Below are 20614 nucleotides of genomic sequence, written 5' to 3' on the forward strand. Positions count from 1 at the left end.
ATAAAGGCAAAGAAGAAGCTCTTGCAGAGTTGTCGTATTCGACGCTTATTGAAGCCTTTCGTGACGAATCGTCCACGTGCTTTTGAAGTTACAGTACAGTGCAGCGCCATTCATTTGTATTCATGACCAGTGTGGAGAGGAAGAGGAAAAAGGAAGAGAAGAAGAAGAGATCACTGATCTCAAAGATAAGAAAAAAAGGTTTCTTTTTAAAGAATAATAATTTGTCTCATTCATCCCGTGATTGAGATTCAAGTGAGGCCCTCGGCTCAAGCTCCCACGAGAGCGACTGTTGGGGAGCCGAGCTAATCATATCATTTCCTTGCCAAATGAGAGCTCCGGGGAAATGAGATGGCCAAACAAAAAAAAAAAAAAAAAAGAGCCTTTCTAGCTCTTCTTTGAACGGCTTAAAACACGCCAAGCGCCATATGTGCACACAGCACCTTGAATAAAATGAGCATGCTCGCTCGCATTCCAACGCAGGCAAGCGCATCTTCGCACTCGTTTCCAATCGAACACACACAAAAAAAGAAGCTGCATGTTGCTGTGTGTTGGTAATTGATGTGAACTTTTGCCTCGCGTAGTGCAAGTGGAGTGTACGGTAAATGGAAGGCATTATAACTATATTTCAACTGTAATGTATGATCAAGCATGAACTATTTTATTCAAAATATATTGAATTTAAACAGAATATTGGGACATTCACCATTTTTATTTATGAAAATGTACATGAAGTTCCATTTCATTGTTTGAAGCCCAACCAAAAACAAACAAAAAAAAATAAAATAAACCCTTGATTCTGGCTCTTCTTTGCACACCTTCCTTGTGTAAAATGAGCTTGTCGACTCCCATTTCCACTCTGAGAGGCATTCCTCAGTATTTATGTCCACTCGGGCACAAAGTGGCAATAAAACACATGGTCCTTGTTGCTAATTATTGTGAATTTCTGCCCCAGAAAAGGAGAAATTCAAAAGACTTGTAGCGCAAATTCCATATTAATGGCGTCCTAAAAGCGAAGAATTAAGGCTGCTCTCGTCACGAGGGAACGTGGACGAGCTCATTAGCGGCGGAGCACTTGAGAACGCATTAAATATGTTCTTTGGAATGTATCTGGGAACAAAACAGCTCCCTTGCTTTACTTGGACAGCCTTTGTGGTATTCAGTGTTTTTGTCATCTCCGAAGAACATTTTCACACAGGGATAGCACATCTGCCCCGCAGTTCTGAGGACCAGGGTTGTCCTGTTCACGTTCTCCCCGTGCCTGTGTGGGTTTTCTCCCACATCCCCAAAAACACACCTTCAGTGGAGACTCTAAATTGCTCCTTGGTGTGATTGTGAGTGGGACTGTTGTCTGTCTCGATGGGCACCTGGGGTTGGCCGGTGTGACGGTCTGCATAAAAGTCTCTTTGTTAGTAATGCACATGCGCGTATATTTTGTAAACTTCCGGCCAGTCTGAAACATCCCCATCCATGCTTCTACATGTGCCATTCGACAACTTGTCGCCGAGTGTTCATGTTTGCTATGGACGTCTCGGAAAGACGAACACAGCGAATGTACATATATGTGTATATCTTTTTTTTTTTTAATCAACTTTTGTTTTAAGGTTAGGATATCGCATATGTTAGCTCCCTCTCTGTAGAAGAAGGGGAACTATGAGACTGGGACATTTCCCATTTCCACGTATCCAGAGTTCCCCCGTTAGTAACGCATGCGCATTCATCACAAGGAGACTTTTCAGCACGGGGGAGCACTCAGACCGTCACATAGGTATACGGTACTCCGCCTACTGCCCGATGACAGCTGGGATTGGCTCCAGCACTCTCACAACCCTCTTGGCTTCCCACATGAAAACTGTGTATCCCAATTTGGACCCCCAACAGATTAAGACAAATGCTTAACCTGAACCCTAAACCCACATGAATTAATGGTAATCCAAACCCAATCACTAGCCTTAAATAGTGTATTCTGACGCCTCAAGCTAACCGGTAAACCCTAACCAGTTAGGCCTAACCTAACCCTAATGCCTTATTTTAAAGGCTCAAGAGTCAACCTCAAACCCAAAAAGTAAATCCATGTCCAAAATCATAATCCCAACCAGCCATCCATTTTCTTTGCTGCTGATCCTCACAAGGATCGCGGGAGTTCTGGAGACTATCCCAGCTGTCAACCGGCAGGGGGCGGGGTACACCCTGAACTGGTTGCCAGCCAATCGCAGGACCCATCGAGACAGACAGCAGTCCCATTCACAATCACGCCTAGGGGCAATTGAGAGTCTCCAATTAACGTTGGATGTTTTTGGGATATGGGAGGAAATCAGAGTGCCTGGAGAAAACCCACATAGGCACGGGGAGAACATGCAAACTCCACACAGGCGAGGCCGGGATTTGAACCCAAATCCTCAGAAATGTGAGGCAGATACTCTAACCAGTTGCACCACCGAATCGCACCCAGACAAAAACACATCATAGATATGTTATCACTGTTGTCAGCCATTTTTTCTTTCCACTGAATACAATTTCCCCAACTCGTATATTGGTGGTCGGTCGTGTTCTGGGCGTCTAGTAGTGCTGAACACGCTCACCAGGAAAACACTCCCTTGAGGTTTTACACCAGCAAAACATTTTGCTCTGGTACTTCTAATAGGGGTCAGTGAGGAGTGCAACGCCTGAGGGGGCGCTAGTAAAACGAGCAGATGGGAAGTAGTGTAAATACGACGGCACGTAGCGGATGTTCTGCATCACACAACAAACAGTCGTGCCACTCCTGTCATCTGGCACTTTAAATGTCCGTGTTCATACAAGAATAAGACAGCAGATGGCAGTATTACCAGCCTGGAAAACGGCCTGATTCCAAACCCAACATGGAGGACTTCCACTCCGGCCATTTTTCAAGGTTAAGGCAACAGATGGCAGTACAGGGAGGCCATGAGATACGAGGGCTGTATCGTGGCAGTGAACTCAAATCGATTCACAACACGGAGCGCTTTGGCAGATAGGACGGGAGAAAAAGTCATCAAAACACACTTCAAGCAGCCTCAGTTGAAGTTTGCAGTCAAACTAAATAGGACACTAAGAGAATTACATGTTGTGTATTTTAAAAGTACCACATAACTTTGCCTGAATAAAGTATTTAGCAAAAGGCAAACAAGCAATGCAAAATGCCTTAGAAGGGCAAACAGATCAGTGTTTCAACCTTTTAAAAGCAGACATTTCAGCAGGGACAGTAGAGCAACACACGTAGACAGACAATATAACAATACCCACATACATTGTTTATCCTTTGCAAAAAATACTACAGCATCTTGCTAAGTCAGTTGTGGAACATCAGGAGGACGAGCACAATGCTCATTGAATTGAAGCAAAATTATTGTGTCAAAAATGGTTTCATTGCATTGCAAGCGTTTTGAGTTGCGAGTGGAATTGTGGAACAAATTAAAGGTGTACCTTAAGGCACTAGTGTATAATTATCCCGGAAGATGTCTTGATTGCAAATGCAATATGCAGACGTGACACTCCTGCCAGCAGACCTGTTCAACTTCTCAGCTGGTTAGTATTTCCTATATGACACAAGCAATTTCAATAAATTCTCGCTTGCCCGTTTTTCTCTCCTTTGGAAGCTTGTTTATGGCGGGTAATCCTAAACAAAGACGAGCAACCACCATCATCATCCTCGGAGAAAACCAAGGAGCTGTCGGAGTATTATTTTTTTGGGAATCAACGCTCACAAAAGTGCATCTGGTGGCTCACGGTGAAATCTTCAAATGATCTGAATCTTTTTTTTTTTTTTCCCCTGAGAACATTCTTCACCGTCGTCTGCTTTCAGAGCGCGACAGAGGGGCCGCGAGATCGGCGGGCAAATGCTGGAGCTTGGCAAGGGGTTCACAAACCGAAGGTATCGTTCAACCTTCTCAACTTAACCACCACGTCACGGTCAAAACACGGGAAATAGGTAAATAGTTTTGACGGTCAGGTGACTTTGCAAAAGTTGAGCGAGCGTCGAAAGATTAGACGTGACCTTTGCGGCTTTTCTGGTCGGAAGAAAGTCAACCAACATTGAAGCTCAGAGGTTCTCAAACTTTGGTCCCTGGACCTCTCGGAGTCCATGAGTTATAGCTTCACAGTCTTCGTGGGACCCTTCAGAATAGTGTTCATCGCTCAAAATATTGGAAAATTCATCGTTGTTCTTACAATATATTCCAATGCCCGCGATTGTAGTCACCGGTTCTGACGTAACGTTCCTACTCGGCTGTTTCCGCTTCGTTTCCATCTTTTTCCGGGAAATCCAGCAATGTGCGATCATTTTTGCCGATAATCGAAAAATAAAAACGTTTCCTTAAAAATGGAATTCAGATTCGAATTCTGCATTTAAAAAAATGTATTATATGAGCAAAAATGTGCACTGAGGACATTCCATACACTTTAAAGTAATTTTCAAAAACTGATTATATGGCATTTTTAAAAAATGATACCCAATTTATGGGGACCGGCAAAACAAACATACTGAAGCAATCTCTCCTGTCTAGTGTAGATAAAAAGCTGACTGTGACGTTTCATCACATAAGTCAGACATCCCTGCGTGAATAAAGTCACCTCTGTTTTTTTTTTTTTTTCCAAACAGCAAAAGGTGCATAGTTACAGGAATAAAGGCCAATATTTTTTAGAAGAAAAGGCCGCTTTTTTGAGAAAATGTTGGCAAATATTCTTCTGTGTAAAGGCTCCTTGGAGCCAGAGTTTGAGAACTCCTGCTGTCGATAAAAAAAAAAAAAAAAAAAAAAAAAAAAACCAAGTGTGATGAATCAGTGAATACGCACTGGAGGCAGAATGCCTCGCAAATACTAATGCGATGTAATCTATCAGTAATCCCAGGTGACGCCACCGCCAGTCTGTCTGGGTGATTGGAGGAAATGTTTCATCATTCAAATTTCAAATGTGACAAGCAAAAGCTACACGAGATAAAAATGACAAACAGGTACGGCAGAGGCAAGTCCCTCTATTCTTTCTTCCGGTTTGTGGAACTACAACATCAAAGACACTACATGCTTCCCTCTGTCTGTCCGTTAAGAGTTTTTAGAGAAGTGTACTATAGGAATAGTGTGCTCGTTTATTTACGGACTTGCTGTACTGTGTCGTCATGTCAATTTTGAACTATTTCCGTTATTGGTTCATGTTGATGTAACTGTAACCAGTATGGCGTACATTACCGAGCAATGGGCACAGTTAAGATAATGTTTTTTTTTTGTTTTTTTTTTTTGATTGGATAAGCAATTTTCCTGGTGCTTGGCAGCTGCTGTTCGGATTTATTTTCAACAAATAACATTTGTTCATCTATGGCAGCGGCAAGTAAAGACAGACAGAACAAATAAATGCTCTTCTATTTTATGGCACAAAGTGTATAATTGACTTGTGTATCCACTTTTTGGGACATTTTCGTTGGGTGGTGTGCCGTGAGATTTTTCAATTATCAAATATGTTCCTTGGCTCCATAAATGTTAGAAATCACTGAACTGAACGACACCATTCCCAAGATAAGTAAATCAAAGTATTAACACTACAAAGCCTTTTTTGCAGTACTGTAGTTTGTAAGCATCTTCTTGCGATTCGGACCGCCTGTCAAATTTTAAACGTCAATAGGCCCTTGGAGCCCAAAAGTTTGTTTTGGGGTGTACACGTGACGTCTGCAATCTGTAGGATTGGAGCAGAACAGCGCTCACATCCCTGGCGATCTGTCGGACTGAAAAAGCCAGGCTCAAAAAAAGGTCAACGAGTCACATCAATTTTTATTGTCGCTAGATGGACAAAACTTTGCGACGTTTCTTACAAAGGGTGCGCTCGTTAATGTCTGCAGCAGCAAACGGTTCTCTCCCTATAAATCCAATGTTCTCGCCCACTGATTAAAGCCATTTGTAACTGCATCGTGGCTGTCGCCTGCGGCGCGCACTTTGCAAGTAAGACGGATCCATCTTAGTAAAAGGTACTGCATGTTGTTCACGGACAACAAATACACAAACAGGTCCTCCTTCATCTAACACGACCGAATGGAAGATGACAAAAGAGCATGCATGATGCTGGCGGAAGAAAGCAGATGTACGTCACAATCCTGCGAGGACTCGGGAAAATGTCAATTTTTTTTTTCCTGGAGGAGATGAGTGGAGTGCCCTAGAGGCAAAGATTCTGGAAATTACTTGAGACCACAATATATTTCGCTCTTTGTATTAATAGCAACAAACCCATTGGCCTGCCTTGTAAACTGGACCATTAAAAAAAAAAAAAAACATAACGCATTTATAGTGCATTTCCACGATCCAAAACATTACTTGGGGTTGACGGCACTTCCGTTGGCAACGTTTTCCATTTGTGTGGAGCACAACAGCTCAATGCTCGAGGCCCCGTAGCTCAGTGGATAGAGCGTCGGTTGGTTCACTGGGGCCTCCACTCCCCAAAAGTGGTTGTGTCAGGAAGGGCATCTGGGGTAAAAACTGTGCCAAACAAATATAAGTTTTTTTCTGAAATGACTTGCTGTGGTGACCCCTAACGGGACACGCCAAAAGAAACAGCACATAAAAGCTCAATGCTGCTTCACCATTTTCGCTTTGCACTTTCAACAAATTATACTTAATCAATTTTTGGTGCTGGAAACCAAAATGTCCAACCTCCTGTGTCTTTTCAGCCATCAGTTCTCGAGACGTTTTTTGAAAAATCTACTTGGGCTGGACTTGCCCATCAAATTTATGATTAAAAATTTGTCAGCACTGCAGATTGGTTGTAAACCCTCGGCTTAGAGGTTTCACGGTTTCACTGTACACGGTATTTACATCCCGCATCCTGTACATCACAAGAGGTGTGAGCCTTCCCTTTACTCCAGGTCTGATGATCAGCACTAGCTGTGAAGAAAAGCCCCCCAAAAAACTTGCCTCACGTTCACTCCGAGCGTTGTCATACGATCCATCTTCGTCAGTGACGGCGCACGCACGGCGCTTCCATCCATCTCTATCCAACTCCTCTCATCGACCTCCTCCATTGCCTCCATCCACCTCACGCTGCTAATGGCGAGGTTTTCTACCCATATGAAAGCAGACAACAAATGAGGGCTTTGCTTTTGACGTAACTGCGGAAATGATGTGGAAAACCAAAATGGGACACAGACCGCGTCTTGCTGGGTTCCGGAGAATCATTTTCAGGTCTACACTTGATAGAATTGCCGACTTCATTTAATGTTGCCGTGGAGGTAGGGCTGAGTCATTTCTTTTAGGGGCATTGAACCGAAATGACCACATCCTTTGTTGCTTTTCAATATGGCTGCTGAAGACTTTTCGTGCATGTCTGCAAATGTTAAACAATCCGCATAATGACATGTGGATAAGGCAAAGTAATTTAGGGGGAAGATTTTTATTTTATTTTTTTTTATATATATAGGTGCTAGCGAGTCATATGGCATATTTGCTTTTGTGGTTTTGACTCTGGCTCTTTGCAAATCTCCTTAGGATAGACACGGTCAACAAATTTCATGGCACTCATGGAAAATTGCTTAGAGGACTAAATTTAAGTTTTAAAAATCTTTAAGTCAATTACTAACATAATAGACGCACCTACCACATTTTATATTGACAACGACAGACATCATTTCTCTTTTCAGGCAAAGTTTCTTGAGACTTCTTTTTTTTTTTTTTTTGCGGGGAGGGACTACGGATGAAAGGCACGGCTACTAAATTTTACATTGTTTAGTGAAATTGGCTACGTGGGCTGAATGTTCCAAAATTCAGAGAGGGTGCTACACTGCTGGAAGATTTCAACCAAACTGGCAGACTACAAGTCTTTTTGGTAATGTCATCTTGAGACTTTCTCATAGGTCTACTCATCATCTACAAAGTTTCCTGGTGCTGAGTAAAACTGGCCTTGATGGGTGAATTTTCAAAAATAACAGAGAGGTGCTACCATGTGAATTTTGGAGGGCTTCAAAAATAAATTGAAGCCTTCTTGTGCTTTTTCCAGGCAAGGCTTCTTGGGACTTTTTGGTGGGTCTGCTGTGGTGTGAAGTCGGTTATGGTGGCAGAATTTACAAAGAATTAGTTCATTTTGGGAAGTTTTGGGAATGTAAAAGCCCACAAAACTGTTTTATTTTTCCCATGAAAAGTAAAAATGCAAAAAGTAAATTAAAAGATCAAAACATTGACAAACAGAGGGATGCAATGTATCGGTCGTCGACGCAAGCGTGAAAAAAAAAATGCATCAAACCCCTGCCGGCTAAAATGATTGGCCCTTTAATTAATTGCATTATCATCAGCAAACACTCTCACCGCCACCAAAAAGCCTCCTGAGAGAAGTCAGATATGATTTGATGTGTGCCACTCTGCTCTGCTCACTGCAGCAAACTCAACAGGTCACACGGCCACAGTGCCACCTGCGGGTGGATGCGGTCATCGCAGCCATGAAAGAGGAGGGAGGCATCCGTGGGGGGGACGCGGACTCTTTACAGCAAAGAATAGACGTGAAATACAAAAAGGGTTGAAATGGTACAATAATGCTATTGTTGTAGGTTTAGGAAGCACACTTTTATGACCTGAAGATGACATTATGGAGCTCATGTGAAGTCACTTAACACTTTGTGAAAAATGATACACATAATACTTAGATGGAGTATATTGTATTTGGCAGGGTGGGGGGACTTATGAGAAATGCCACAATGTTATGGATTGAAACATTTAATTTTGTATTTCAATAACCATCTCATCATGATTACAAAATGAGTCAGGAACATGAGTTCCTTTTGTTTTTGCTCCACATAAATTATTACGATTGTATTATATATTTAAAATACAATTACTTTATGATGAATGTCAAACTCTCCCGGTGAAATCTATCTAATACAGAACAATAAATAAAATGAAAAAAAAAAAAAACAAACAGAACGTCACTGATGGTGTCGGGGTACACATGCCTGACTTTAGTGCGGGCAGCGTGGGATCAATTCCCGCTCAGTGATGGTGTCGATATCTGCCCTGAGGCTGACTGGCGACCAGTTCACGGTGTAGTCTGCCTTTCGCCCGAAACTTGCTGGGACAGACTCCGGCTCCCCCGTGACCCTTGTGAGGATAAGCATCTTGGATAATGGATGGATGGAAAATAATAAACAATTGTTGTGACTATGACAGCAAACGCTCAGTAGTCGGTTGAGATCATGATTAGTAGCAAGGTTGATATATTGTGCATCCAAGAGAGCAGTAAGGCTAGAAGTTTCGGGCAGGGTTGAAATTATTTCACCATAGTGTACATCTGAAGAGAAATGGAGGGGTTATTTTAAAGGAAGAGCTGGCTGAGAATGTCTTGGAGGTGAAAAGAGTATCAGATCGAGTGATGAGGCTGAAATTTGAAATTGAGGGTATTATGTATAATGTGGTTAGCGGCTATGCCCCACAGGTGGGATGTGACTTGAGTTGAAAAAGAAATTCTGGAAGGAACTAAATGAAGTAGTCCTGAGCATCCCAGACAGAGAGGTTTGTGATTGGTGCAGATTTCAATGGACATGTTAGTGAAGGAAACAGGGGAGATGAAGAAGTGATGGGTAAGTATGGCATCCAGGAAAGGAACTTTGAGGGACAGATGGTGGTGGAAAAAGGATGGAGATGGCTGGGGTGAACACTTATTTCCAGAAGAGGGAGGAACAGATAATGACCTACAAAAGCGCAGGTAGAAGCACGCAGGTAGATTATATTTTGTGCAGACGATGTAATTAATCTGAAGGAGGTTACTGACTGTAAAGTAGTGGTAGGGGAGAGTGTAGCTCGACAGGAAGATTAAGAAGGCAAAAGGTAGAACAGAGAACCATGTGGTGGAAGCTGAGAAAGGAAGACTGTTGTGCGACCTTTCGGAAAGAGGTGAGACAGGCTCTTGATGGACAACAAAAGCTCCCGGAAGACTGGACTACTACAGCCAAGGTGATCAGAGAGAGAGGCAGGAGAGCACTTGGTGTCTCTTCTGGTAGGAAAGGGGAGAAGCAGACTTGGTGATGGAACCCCAAAATACAGGAAGTCATACAAGGAAAGAGATTAGCGAAGAAGAAGTGGGACACAGAGAGGAGTGAGGAGAGGGGAAAGGAATACATTGAGATGCGACGTAGGGCAAAGGAAGAGGTGGCAACGGCTAAACAAGAGGCATATGATGACATGCACACCAGGTTGGGCACTAAAATAAGAGAAACGATTCTCTACAGGTTGGCTGGACAGCGAGATAGAGATGGAAACGTGTTGACTGGTGGCAATATTAAGTACGGAGAAGGTCAGAAGGAACTACATTGTGTCTTTGTGGATCGAGAAAAGGCCTACGACACGAGTACCAAGAGAGGAACTGTGGTACTGCATCAGTAAGTCTGGTGTCTGGGAAAAATGTTACAATAGTATCGGACATGTATGCGGGCAGCAGAACAGTGGTGAGATGTGCCATTTGTGTGACAGAATACTTTAGCATGGAGGTGGGACTTCATTAGCGATCAGATGTGAGCCCCTTCGTGTTTGCTGTGGTAATGGATAGGCTGACAGATGAGGTTAGACTGGAATCCCCTTGGACCATGATGCTTGCAGATGATATCGTGATATGCAGTGAAACCAGGGAGCAGGTGGAGGAACAATTAGAAAAATTGAGGCATGCAATGATAAGGAGAGGAATGAAGATTATCTGAAGTAAAACAGAGTATGTGTGCATGAATGAGAGGGATGGAGGGGGAAGAGTGAGGCGACAGGGAGAAGAGATAGGAAGGGTGGAACAGTTGGCGGAGGGTGTCTGGTGTTCTAGGTGAAAGAAAGTGTCTCCGCTAGGATGAAGGATAAGTTGAAAAAAAAACACTGGTGAGGCCGGCCATGATGTACGGATTAGAGACGGTGGCACTGAAGAGACAACAGGAAGCAGAACTGGAGGTGGCAGAATGAAGATGTTGAGGTTCTCACTTGCTTTGAGCAGTGTCATGATCCTGCCGCTTCAGCACGAGCTGTGCGGCTGCGCTGATTGGGAGGCACACACCTGTGCCTCATGGGGCCTGATCATCCCCCGTATATATAGGACCCGGTGACGACTGGTCCTCCGCCAGTTCGTTGAGCTTCATGCCCCGTTCCAGCATTCTCGTATCCCCGTTCGAACCTGTGTGTACCAACCTTCGTCCGTTCTCAGACCAACCTTGTAAGCCTGACTCCTTCGATACTTCTGCCTGCGCTGATTGTTTCCCCGTGTACCGACGCCTGCCTGTCCGCTCATCCGTTCTCTTCGCCCGACGTCACAACCACTGCTGCTGCACCGGACTGCCTGCTCGATCCCCGACCTCTGCACACAATAAACGTGTCTCTTCTTGAACTACCTTGCGTCTTCCGAGTTCCTGCATTTGGGTCCTACCTCTCGTTCCGATGGGACGTGACAAGCAGGTTGCATAGAATTAGAAATGCACTGATTAGAGGGACAGCCAAAGTTGGATGTTTTGGAGACAAGGTTAGCGAGAGCAGACTTCGATGGTTTGGACATGTCCAGAGGCGAGAGAGTGAGTATATTGGCAGAAGGGTGCTGAGGATGGAGCTGGCAGGCAAAAGAGCGACAGGAAAACCCAAGTTAAGGTTGATGGATGTTGTGAGGGAGGACATGAGGACAGTGGGTGTTAGAGAAGGAGATCCAGGAGATAGGTGCACATGGAAAAATATGACACACTGTGGCGACCCCTAACGGGTCAAGCTCGAAGGAAAAGACGACGACAGTGGGCTAGTCCAAGCCCTTCATACATACGTGCTCACGTCTTCATTGACACGCACCTTTTTTTTTCTTTGAAGAGTGATGATAGCCATTGTAAAGAAAAGTTAGGAGGGAAGTGCATCTTTCCCCTCCACTCACTACAATAAAGCACAACTGGCTTTGGGGTCTGAATTTCTGGCGGCTTCAAAACTACATGGTCAACTTCAGGTGCATCATGGGTTATGGGTTTTCCAGTTTTTTTGGGGGGCTCTGCTTGTGATAGGGCACGCCAACCAAATTCCATGCTGCTAAGTGATTTAAGGTTCAGGGGGTGAATTTTCCCAAAATTCAGAGGTACTAAAGTCAACTTTTCTCGGGCTACAAACCAAAAGCCCTGATTTACTGTCTCTCCAGGGCCAACTCCTCTGACCTTTAGTCATGGTAGCCCTACCTCAGTTTCATGTTGGTTAGTGAAACTAGCTTCGTGTCTTGCCTTCACAGGCCATCTGAAATCAGTTTTTCACGCACAACTCATCAGTTTGTATCATAGTAAAATAATTTTTAATGGTAAGATGAAAAATAATTCAATGAAAATAACATTATGGAACTTTGCAATGTTGGCAAAATTTGGCGCAGACAAGACATGCTGGGTTCTAGAAAACTGGGAAATCTAAAATTTCAACCAAAAGCAAAAACATTTTTTTATTAGGTGAGAGACATCACTTTACATCATTTACTGTCCCGAAACAGGGACATAAAAGATAAATAAAACATCCTTAGAAAATATTGTAATAATCACAAAACCAACATTCCTTTTTTACATCTGATTTGTTTTATACATAAATCATATGTACATTTGTATTCGTTTACTTTTTTACTTCACATAGACTGAAACAAGCAAGCTCTTCTATCTTTTAGTGCATTTGACTTTGTTACAAACAAACAAAAAAAGGCTGCGAGGTCTCAATTGACTGATTGTCCTTTAGAGGAAGTAGAAGGCTCGCTGTCCTTCCACAATAAAGCTGCTGCTACCGACTACTCGTTACTTACACATTAAGTTTGAATGATTAGGCCATAAACAATATGTCATAGCACACAGTATGTCCCCCTTGGTGCCCCGGAATGTTCCATTACAGTCAGAAAAAAATATTACCCATGACGTACTCCAAATTCCTGTTTTCAACGGTCCTACAGGAAGCCAATAAAGCAACTAAAAACAAAAGTAAAACCCGGTATGTTGCATCCGCCGATGGATCACCAAATGGGATTTTTAGATTTTTTTTTTTTTTGACGGGAAAGGAAAAGTATGCACATGTGGTTGGAAATGTGCTTTTTTTCTTTGGAAAAACAAGTCTTTAGTATAAAAAAATCCACAAAACTTGGCAGTACAAGCTTTTCACTGGACTTTTGACGCTAATCAAATTATAAATTGGTTAGCAGCGCAGAGGCAGCTTGCATGTATGAATTTTGCGATTTTTTTTTTAATGGGAAGAATAGTTTTCTATATACAACATTTAATTTGATTTGCTTTTGGCACATTCAATGCAAAGAAAACAGCCTTGAAATTCAAAGCATGTTAGCACTGTCATGGGATTTATTAAGAAAGTGTGATTTTTTTTTGGAGAAGACAGAATAATAAGTGACTAAATTTGGTGGTCTTTATGCAAATAACACACATTTATGCTCACAGGTGTTAGTGACATGGTTTTAATTGCCAAATTAGAACATGCTTTAATTTTTTTTTTTAAAGATATTGGAATTTTTGGATTTTTAGAGTTTTATCAAAAAGATTTTTTTTTGCATGAAAAGAAATCCAAATTTTGGAGTACTGTAGTTGCTTTATTGTCCCACAAAGATGCACAACAGGAATAAAAGGTGTATCTCCGAACTTCGTGATTTGCTAAATGTTTTTTTTTTTTTAACAGAAAACAACATAGAACACAAATAAAACTGGTGCCTCTGACATTGCAGCTTTTTAAAAAAATTTGACATAAAAAAAACAATGTAATCATAGTTTTTTCATAATGTTCCAAAATTTGTCTTTGAGCTTTCCCTCCAAATGCTGAATTTTGTGATTTGTAAGAAAGAAAACATTTACAGAACAAGCTTTTTGTCAGACAACAAAATGTGTATCGTGGAATTTTTCATCATTTCATTTTTATCGGTATTTTTTGTTTTTGTATAACGCCCTCCACCGAACAAAATTCGACAGAACTGCAGATGCTTTTTGTCAGATAACGTGAAACCCGAATAAAATAAAGCGTCTCAACATCTTCAGATTTTTGTTATATGTTATATTGTTATGTTTTTTAACTGCAATTTTGCTGTATGTCCTTGTCATCTTTTATTGACTCAGTTGTCACTTAAACAAACGAGATGTTACAACCTCAATTGGTTTCTGAAAAGAAAACCAAAATGGCATGCAAAGTGATTAGCAGCGCGGATGATTATGTTGAAAACGATCACTTTTCGGATAAGTGATGAACACTGATGTGATGAATTCTAACGGTCAACAGTGAAAACTTTCTCCACAGTTCAACTGATGTACGATAACTTGCATCAGATTTTCCGAAGCAAACGGAAGTAGAGTTGTTTGGACTATAAAACAAACAGTCTGCTTTATTTCATATTGGAAAGGTTCCCACTGCACTTGCAGCTTCCATTCTCTTCTCAGGCTGCGCTGCCATATGGAGCTTGTTGACGTACCCGTCTGTTTGCCGAGACCCACCAAGACTGTGTGAGTGTGCTTACGGAATATGAGGGATGATTTGAAAAGTCAGTGTCAAAGTCACTGGTGGCCATTTTGTGAATCTTTGCTTAAATGCTGCAAGTTTGGAACTACTGGAAGAACGAAAGCACTTCCTGCGTTGCTACAGGTTAACTAGAAAGTCTCGTTGTTGAGTGAGGATGAGGAAGAGAGTTAGCAGAAGAAAATCTCTCCATCCAGAGGAGTCTCGGGAAGGTGCTGGGTGTCTGCAAATGAGATCATTAAAATGTTACTTTTGATGCTCTTGAATCTACAACAATTTATCAGGAAAAAGACAAGTGTGTGTTCATTACATATTGGGGTTAATTTGGGCAGTTTAATTAAGTACAAGTAATACCTTCAAACGTTTTGTCCAAAATATATTTGTATTTTATTCATCTTCCACTTCCATTGTTTTTGTTTTCTATAATTTCTTTTCATATTATTATGATTTTATGTATTACTGCTGAGGTTGGCGACCATTTTTGAAGTTGCAACAAAAACAGTAAAACTTAAAACGTCAAAGTGACAAGATCCATGTTCAACACAGCCATCCTACACAATTTAACACATTGGGACATTGACATTGTTTCCTAACAACTTATAATTTTGGGACCCTTTGCACATCCAACGTGACAGTGTATTTGGTGCACTTAGATACTGTACAGCATTAGTCACTATTGTAAGAGATAAAGCCATTGAACAAGCAGCGTTAGACAAAGGCTGTAGGATTTAAAATAGGTGGCTTTGATCTCCTTGTGCTGTTGTCAATATTGCAATACTTTGCAGTTTTTAACCAACTGGAAACTTGACTGGGAGTAAACTGCATTAGTGTGCGTTATCTGTTCACATCTAAGTGCAACTTTTACAAATGGAGCCCAAGTATTTTATTTGTATATTTATCAAAGCTATTTTATTGTTCTACATTACAATGCAAACGTGCAATATATGCTTTTAGGTAATTGTTGTGATGTACTTACATTATACTCATATTTCATCAGTGGCAGAAAAAAAAAAAATCATTCATACTACCCGTTTGTTGTGAGGAATATAATGTCTGAGAGAGAGAGAGAGGTGCTGGATGTGCGTGTATAAGTGTGCGCGCGCACATGTAAAACACGGCGTACACGTAAACGCCTCCCCCACCACCAACAGTATGGTGGTCTGGTATTTAGGGAGGTGGACAATGGTCGACATTCCCTTAGCCAATCAGGATGCTGCACACCATGCGGGCTTCCCTTAGCGAATCAGGATACGCAACACAATGCGCATTCATACACTGTAAAAAATTACACACAAACAAAATCAATCTGTGTTTGAGCGAGGCGTGTTGCAGTGAGGGAACACTGTATACAGGTATACTTTTCCACCATATACATTCAAATATATTTCTTAAGGGTTCTAAAATCATGACTGTTAATGCTCACTGCAAGCATGTCAATCATGTTTTTCAATTTGGTCATTGTTCACATTAAGCTGGAGGACCTTCGTAAGGCAATTCTGTGGTTGGTATATATGTGTAATGTTCTTAATTTTACTCGTATGACCATAAAGGTCAACTAGAAGTGGAATTAAGGAGAGGGGGAAACCTCTGCTTTTTCATTAAATGTTCATCATTTGTTAAAGTCGTCGTCACTTTAACAAATGATGAACATTTAATGAAAAAGAAGTGAGTTCATGCCACTTAAGTGCTCGTATCTCAAGTCTGGCAAAAATTCTGTCAAATGACTCCTTGCATCTGAAAACCTTTCCGATCATCGGTAAAAATGACTTAATGCGTACCTGGGGCCTGTCCTTTCACCTTCTTCTTACGCTTGTCTTTGCCTTCCTTGCCGCGATGCTTGGCTAACTGGAGCAAGCTCTTGGAAAGCTGCTTGTTGGCCTCGCCCCCCTTTAGGAGGCTCGCAGATGACGATGATGAAGAGGATGTGAACGGGTTGAGACTGCGAGTCTTGGCTTTGCAGCGCTGTGACGATGAAGAGGAGGAGGAGGACGACGATACATCTACGGGGTCCAGATCCAGAGACTGGCAGCTGCCTGCTAACTGGGACTCTTCTGAGGCGGTGGAGGGAGTCCTCTGCAAGTAAACCAGGGAATTCCTTCAAATGAATGATCTAAATACTTCACTTTGTTCATGATTTCTAGTCAAAGTTTTGAAATGCCATGCAAAGTAGCGGTTTTAACCATGAACTACTGAGAGGTGCAATCATGTTGACTGAGCATGACCTCGGCCACAGGTGTCAAACTCAAGGCCCGGGGGTCCAGTCCCAGCCCACCACATGATTTTATGTGCCCGTGAAGGTAAATCATCTGTCAACTTCCATGAATCTTGTGAAAATCTGTGCCAAATTGTAATATACAAATGATCACGATATATTTTACACATTTTTTGTGTAACCAAACATGAACAATGGTTGAAAACCATTACCCTGATTTCTGATTCCAAAACTAGTTCATAAATTTTGTGAGTAAATATGTTTAGGTGATCAAGGATTTCTGTGGTTTCACAGTTGTAACGGCCCTCCTGAAGAAGACCCTAACTACAATGTGGCCCGTGGAAAAAACTTGTTTGACACCCCTTACCTAGGCCTTTGCCTTTATTTAAATAGTTGATTTCTATTGTGCACTACTGACAGTAACTGGAGCATGGATGTTACAGATACATAAACCCTTTCCAAAAAATTAGAATAGCATTACAAAGTTGAATTTCCACAATTCCATAAAAAAAAACGAGAAGCTAGATTACAGATTCAGGCCCCACAATTTAAAGCATTTCAAGTACTGATTTGTTTATTTTTACATAATTTGGGGGTGCAGTTCATAAAACCTACAAAATCAGAAATTAAAACAATTAGAATACTGTGAACAAATGTTTTAAACTGCCACACACTAAATAATCTACCAAACTCAAAGCACCTGCACAGGGTTCCCTAAATTTCATTAAATTTTTTCGGTTGGGGTCAATACAGGGACGACTGCAAAAAAAAAAAAAAATGTCCAGAAGACCATCATTGATCTACTCCATAGCCTTAAAGGTTCATAGCTAAGGAGGCTGGCTGTTTGCAGAGTGCAGTGCCGAAGCATCTCAATGCAAAGTCTAGTGGAAGGACAAAAAGTGACAGGAGATCAAGCACCAGCAAAAGAGATGTCTGCTTCAATAGATTATTAAACAGAGAAGATTCAAGAAGCTAGCAGAGGCGGGAGTCACACCTTCAAAAACCACCACATTCAGACGAGGAAGATGGGTGAAGAACAAAACCCAAGCTTTGAGGTCCAGTGTGAAATATCCACAGTCAATTATGATTTTTTCCCCCCCGACAAAAACTGAGAAGTAAATGGTAATTTCTTCACAGTATTCAAATTTTTTTGAATTCCTACTTTCACGGGTTTCAGGAGCTGGAATTATGACCAAATAAACAAATACTTGAAATTGTTCAAATTGTGCACCTTGAATCTATAAGCTTAAATAAACATTTCCATAATATTATATATTTTTTTGGAAAGGGTCTGTATGTTCCTATAGATGGCCGAGCACACTGGGCATTTTTGACCATTCATTTATAGTATTATATTGTGATCATGTTTATTTCTATCATGCAAGGTTGTGCTGCTCATAAATAATTGGCACGTTTGATGGAAGAAGTCTACTTTGAACTACTTGTACAAAGTGACTTTGCGTTGTTCACCTCAGCGCGTCGCAGCTCGTCCATCTTGTCAAGCTGTCTGTGGAGGGCATCCCTGTCCTTGTCCAGCTTCCTCTGGGCTTCTCTCAACCTCTCCAGGTCTCTCTGGTAGTCCTCCTTCCGAATAGCCAGCTCCCGCCTCTCGTCCTCCAGCACCCGCTGCTGCTTGGACAGATCCTCTTCCTGCAGTGATGACAGTTTGATTTATTGACACTTTACAACATTGAGTTATGAACTACAAGAAAGTGTTGCCTCAGACCTTCAAAGAAATAACTGAACCTGATTTTCTGTAATCTTCCCCTAACAAACATTTGTCAGTCTGTTCCATAAAACAGTTTTTGGTTGGTTTAAATTCTTCTTTAAGAATGACGAAAATAATCATGCACGGTGGCGCAGCTGTAAAGCATTGGCCTCAAAGTTTTTAGGTTCAATCCCAGCCCTGCCTGTGTGGAGTGTGCATGTTCTCCCTGTGCCTGCATGGGTTTTCTCCGGGCACTCCGGTTTCCTCCGACATCCCAAAAACATCCAAAATTAATTGGAGACTCTAAATTGCCCCTAGGTGTGATTGTGAGTGCAGCTGTTTGTTTCCGTATGCCCTGCGATTGACTGGCAACCAGTTCATGGTGTACCCCCCCTCCTTGACAGCTGGGATAGGCTCCAGCACTCCCGCGACCCTCGTGAGGATAAGCAGCTAAGAAAATGGACGGATGGATAATCATCCATCCAATGGTTCTATGGTAAACATCCATCCATCCATTATCTGAGCCGCTTATCCTCACAATGGTTGTCGGAGTGCTGGAGCCAATCCTAGCTGTCATAGGGCAGGAGGCTGAGTAAACCTTTAACTTGTTGCCAACCAATTGCAGGGCACATTGAGAAAAACAACCAGTCACATGTACAATCACATCCTGGGGCAATTTAGCGTCTCCCATTAATGCATGTTTTTGGGATGTGGGAGGAAACCTGAATGCCCGGAGAAAATCTACGCAGGCATGGGAGAACATGCAAACTCCATATAGGTGGGCCGGGATTGAACCCGGGTCCCCAGAACTGTGAGGCCAACACTTTACAGTTGCCCCACTGTGCGGCCTAATTTTAATTTTAAAATGTTTTTGGTTAAAATGTTTGATTTAAAATTATTCGTTATACAGTATTTATACAAAATACTTTGAAAATACAATGTATATTTTAAAAACACAGAAATGCTATACAAATAAAATGAATCCAATTTGTAAAGAGGAAAGGGTCAAATGCAAAAAATCAAAGTAAAAAAAAATGCATTCTTTATTAATTACATTTTAGCAGCATTCTAAGTAAGTTTAACTTAAAATAAGAAATGTTATTTATTTTTTAGGTGATATATGTTTTCCGGCACAATATTTGTTTAAGGAAATCTCGCCAAGTACATTTTTGATGTTCTATTGCCAAAGAATTTTGCTTGAAAGAAGTCAAACAAGTGTAGTCCTCAATTCACTCCCCAGTTTCTGTAATGCACCAAGTGGACTTCCAGTACCTGCATGTTCAGCAGCGCCTCCTTGTCACTGAGGAGGCGCTCCCTGAGCTCCCACTCCTTCTCACGGCGGCGCCGCTCATCGGCGTGCGCCGCTTGCTGCCTGTGCAGTGACGCCAGCTCCTGCCGCTGTTTTTCCAGGCTGCGCTGCTTCTCTTGCTCAATCAGTGAGCTGGGCCGAGAGGAGGGCCGTGATGACGAGCATGCAGATGGTGAACGCTCACTTAGGACCTGACGCTGATCCTCTATGAAGCTATCCTGCTGGACCACCACTGCCTGGATGTCCAAGCAATCACACACATTAAAAGTAAAAATGTTATCTGCTGTCTATGTGACCATGCATTCCCAACCTGTCAAGCACATGCCAAACTAACAGGTGGCGCTAAAGTCTCAAATTGTAAAGTCATTTCAACAATTTCTGAAAATGGTGCGATGAGGAAAAAAAAAATATCTCCCTTACAAATTTAATAAAAAATGTAAATAATTGTATAAAGACTATTTAAAAAATGGATGGATACAACTCAATACAATTTAAAAACTTTAATAATTTAGTAAATACTTTTAAATACAACTGACTGGAATTTAAAATGTTTTGACATTGAAAATAAAATCAATATAACGAAATAAAAAGTAATGGAAACAAAATGTGTTTTTATTGATTTTTTAAATAAAATATAGGAGGGCTTGGAGCGAGGGTTTGATTCAATCAAAACATGACAATACAATTTAGTCTTTGTTTTCGGTCTCTATAATTTTAACAATTTATTGCTTTACTTACGGAACAGTTCTGAAGACCGAGGTTCAAATCCCATCCCCAACGTGTGTGGAATTTGCATGTTCTCCCCGTGCCTGTGAGGGTTTTCTTCAGGCACTCCAGTTTCCTCCCACATCCCCAAAACATGCATTCATTGGAGGGTCTAAATTGCTCCTAGGTGTGATTGTACATGTGACTGCTTGTTTGTCTCAATGTGCCCT

At 41.7% G+C, this 20614-nt stretch overlaps 1 protein-coding gene across 9 annotated transcripts in view; it reads right to left on the reverse strand.

Moving 5' to 3' along the window:
* Window positions 1–12248: 12248 nt before the first annotated feature.
* LOC133498208 (A-kinase anchor protein 13) overlaps window positions 12249–20614 on the reverse strand; it is a 150710-nt gene continuing 142344 nt past the window's right edge. For all 9 annotated transcript variants that reach the window (XM_061814771.1, XM_061814766.1, XM_061814770.1 and 6 more), the window contains 4 exons: window positions 19643–19915; window positions 18133–18312; window positions 16229–16523; window positions 12249–14673 (listed from right to left, as the gene is read on the reverse strand). In XM_061814771.1, the coding sequence (XP_061670755.1) occupies window positions 14621–14673; window positions 16229–16523; window positions 18133–18312; window positions 19643–19915 (801 nt within the window). In that variant the 3' untranslated portion in view covers window positions 12249–14620. The remainder of the gene's footprint in view (window positions 14674–16228; window positions 16524–18132; window positions 18313–19642; window positions 19916–20614) is intronic.

Source organism: Syngnathoides biaculeatus, chromosome 3 (genome assembly GCF_019802595.1).
Source record: "Syngnathoides biaculeatus isolate LvHL_M chromosome 3, ASM1980259v1, whole genome shotgun sequence".
NCBI lineage: Eukaryota > Metazoa > Chordata > Actinopteri > Syngnathiformes > Syngnathidae > Syngnathoides > Syngnathoides biaculeatus.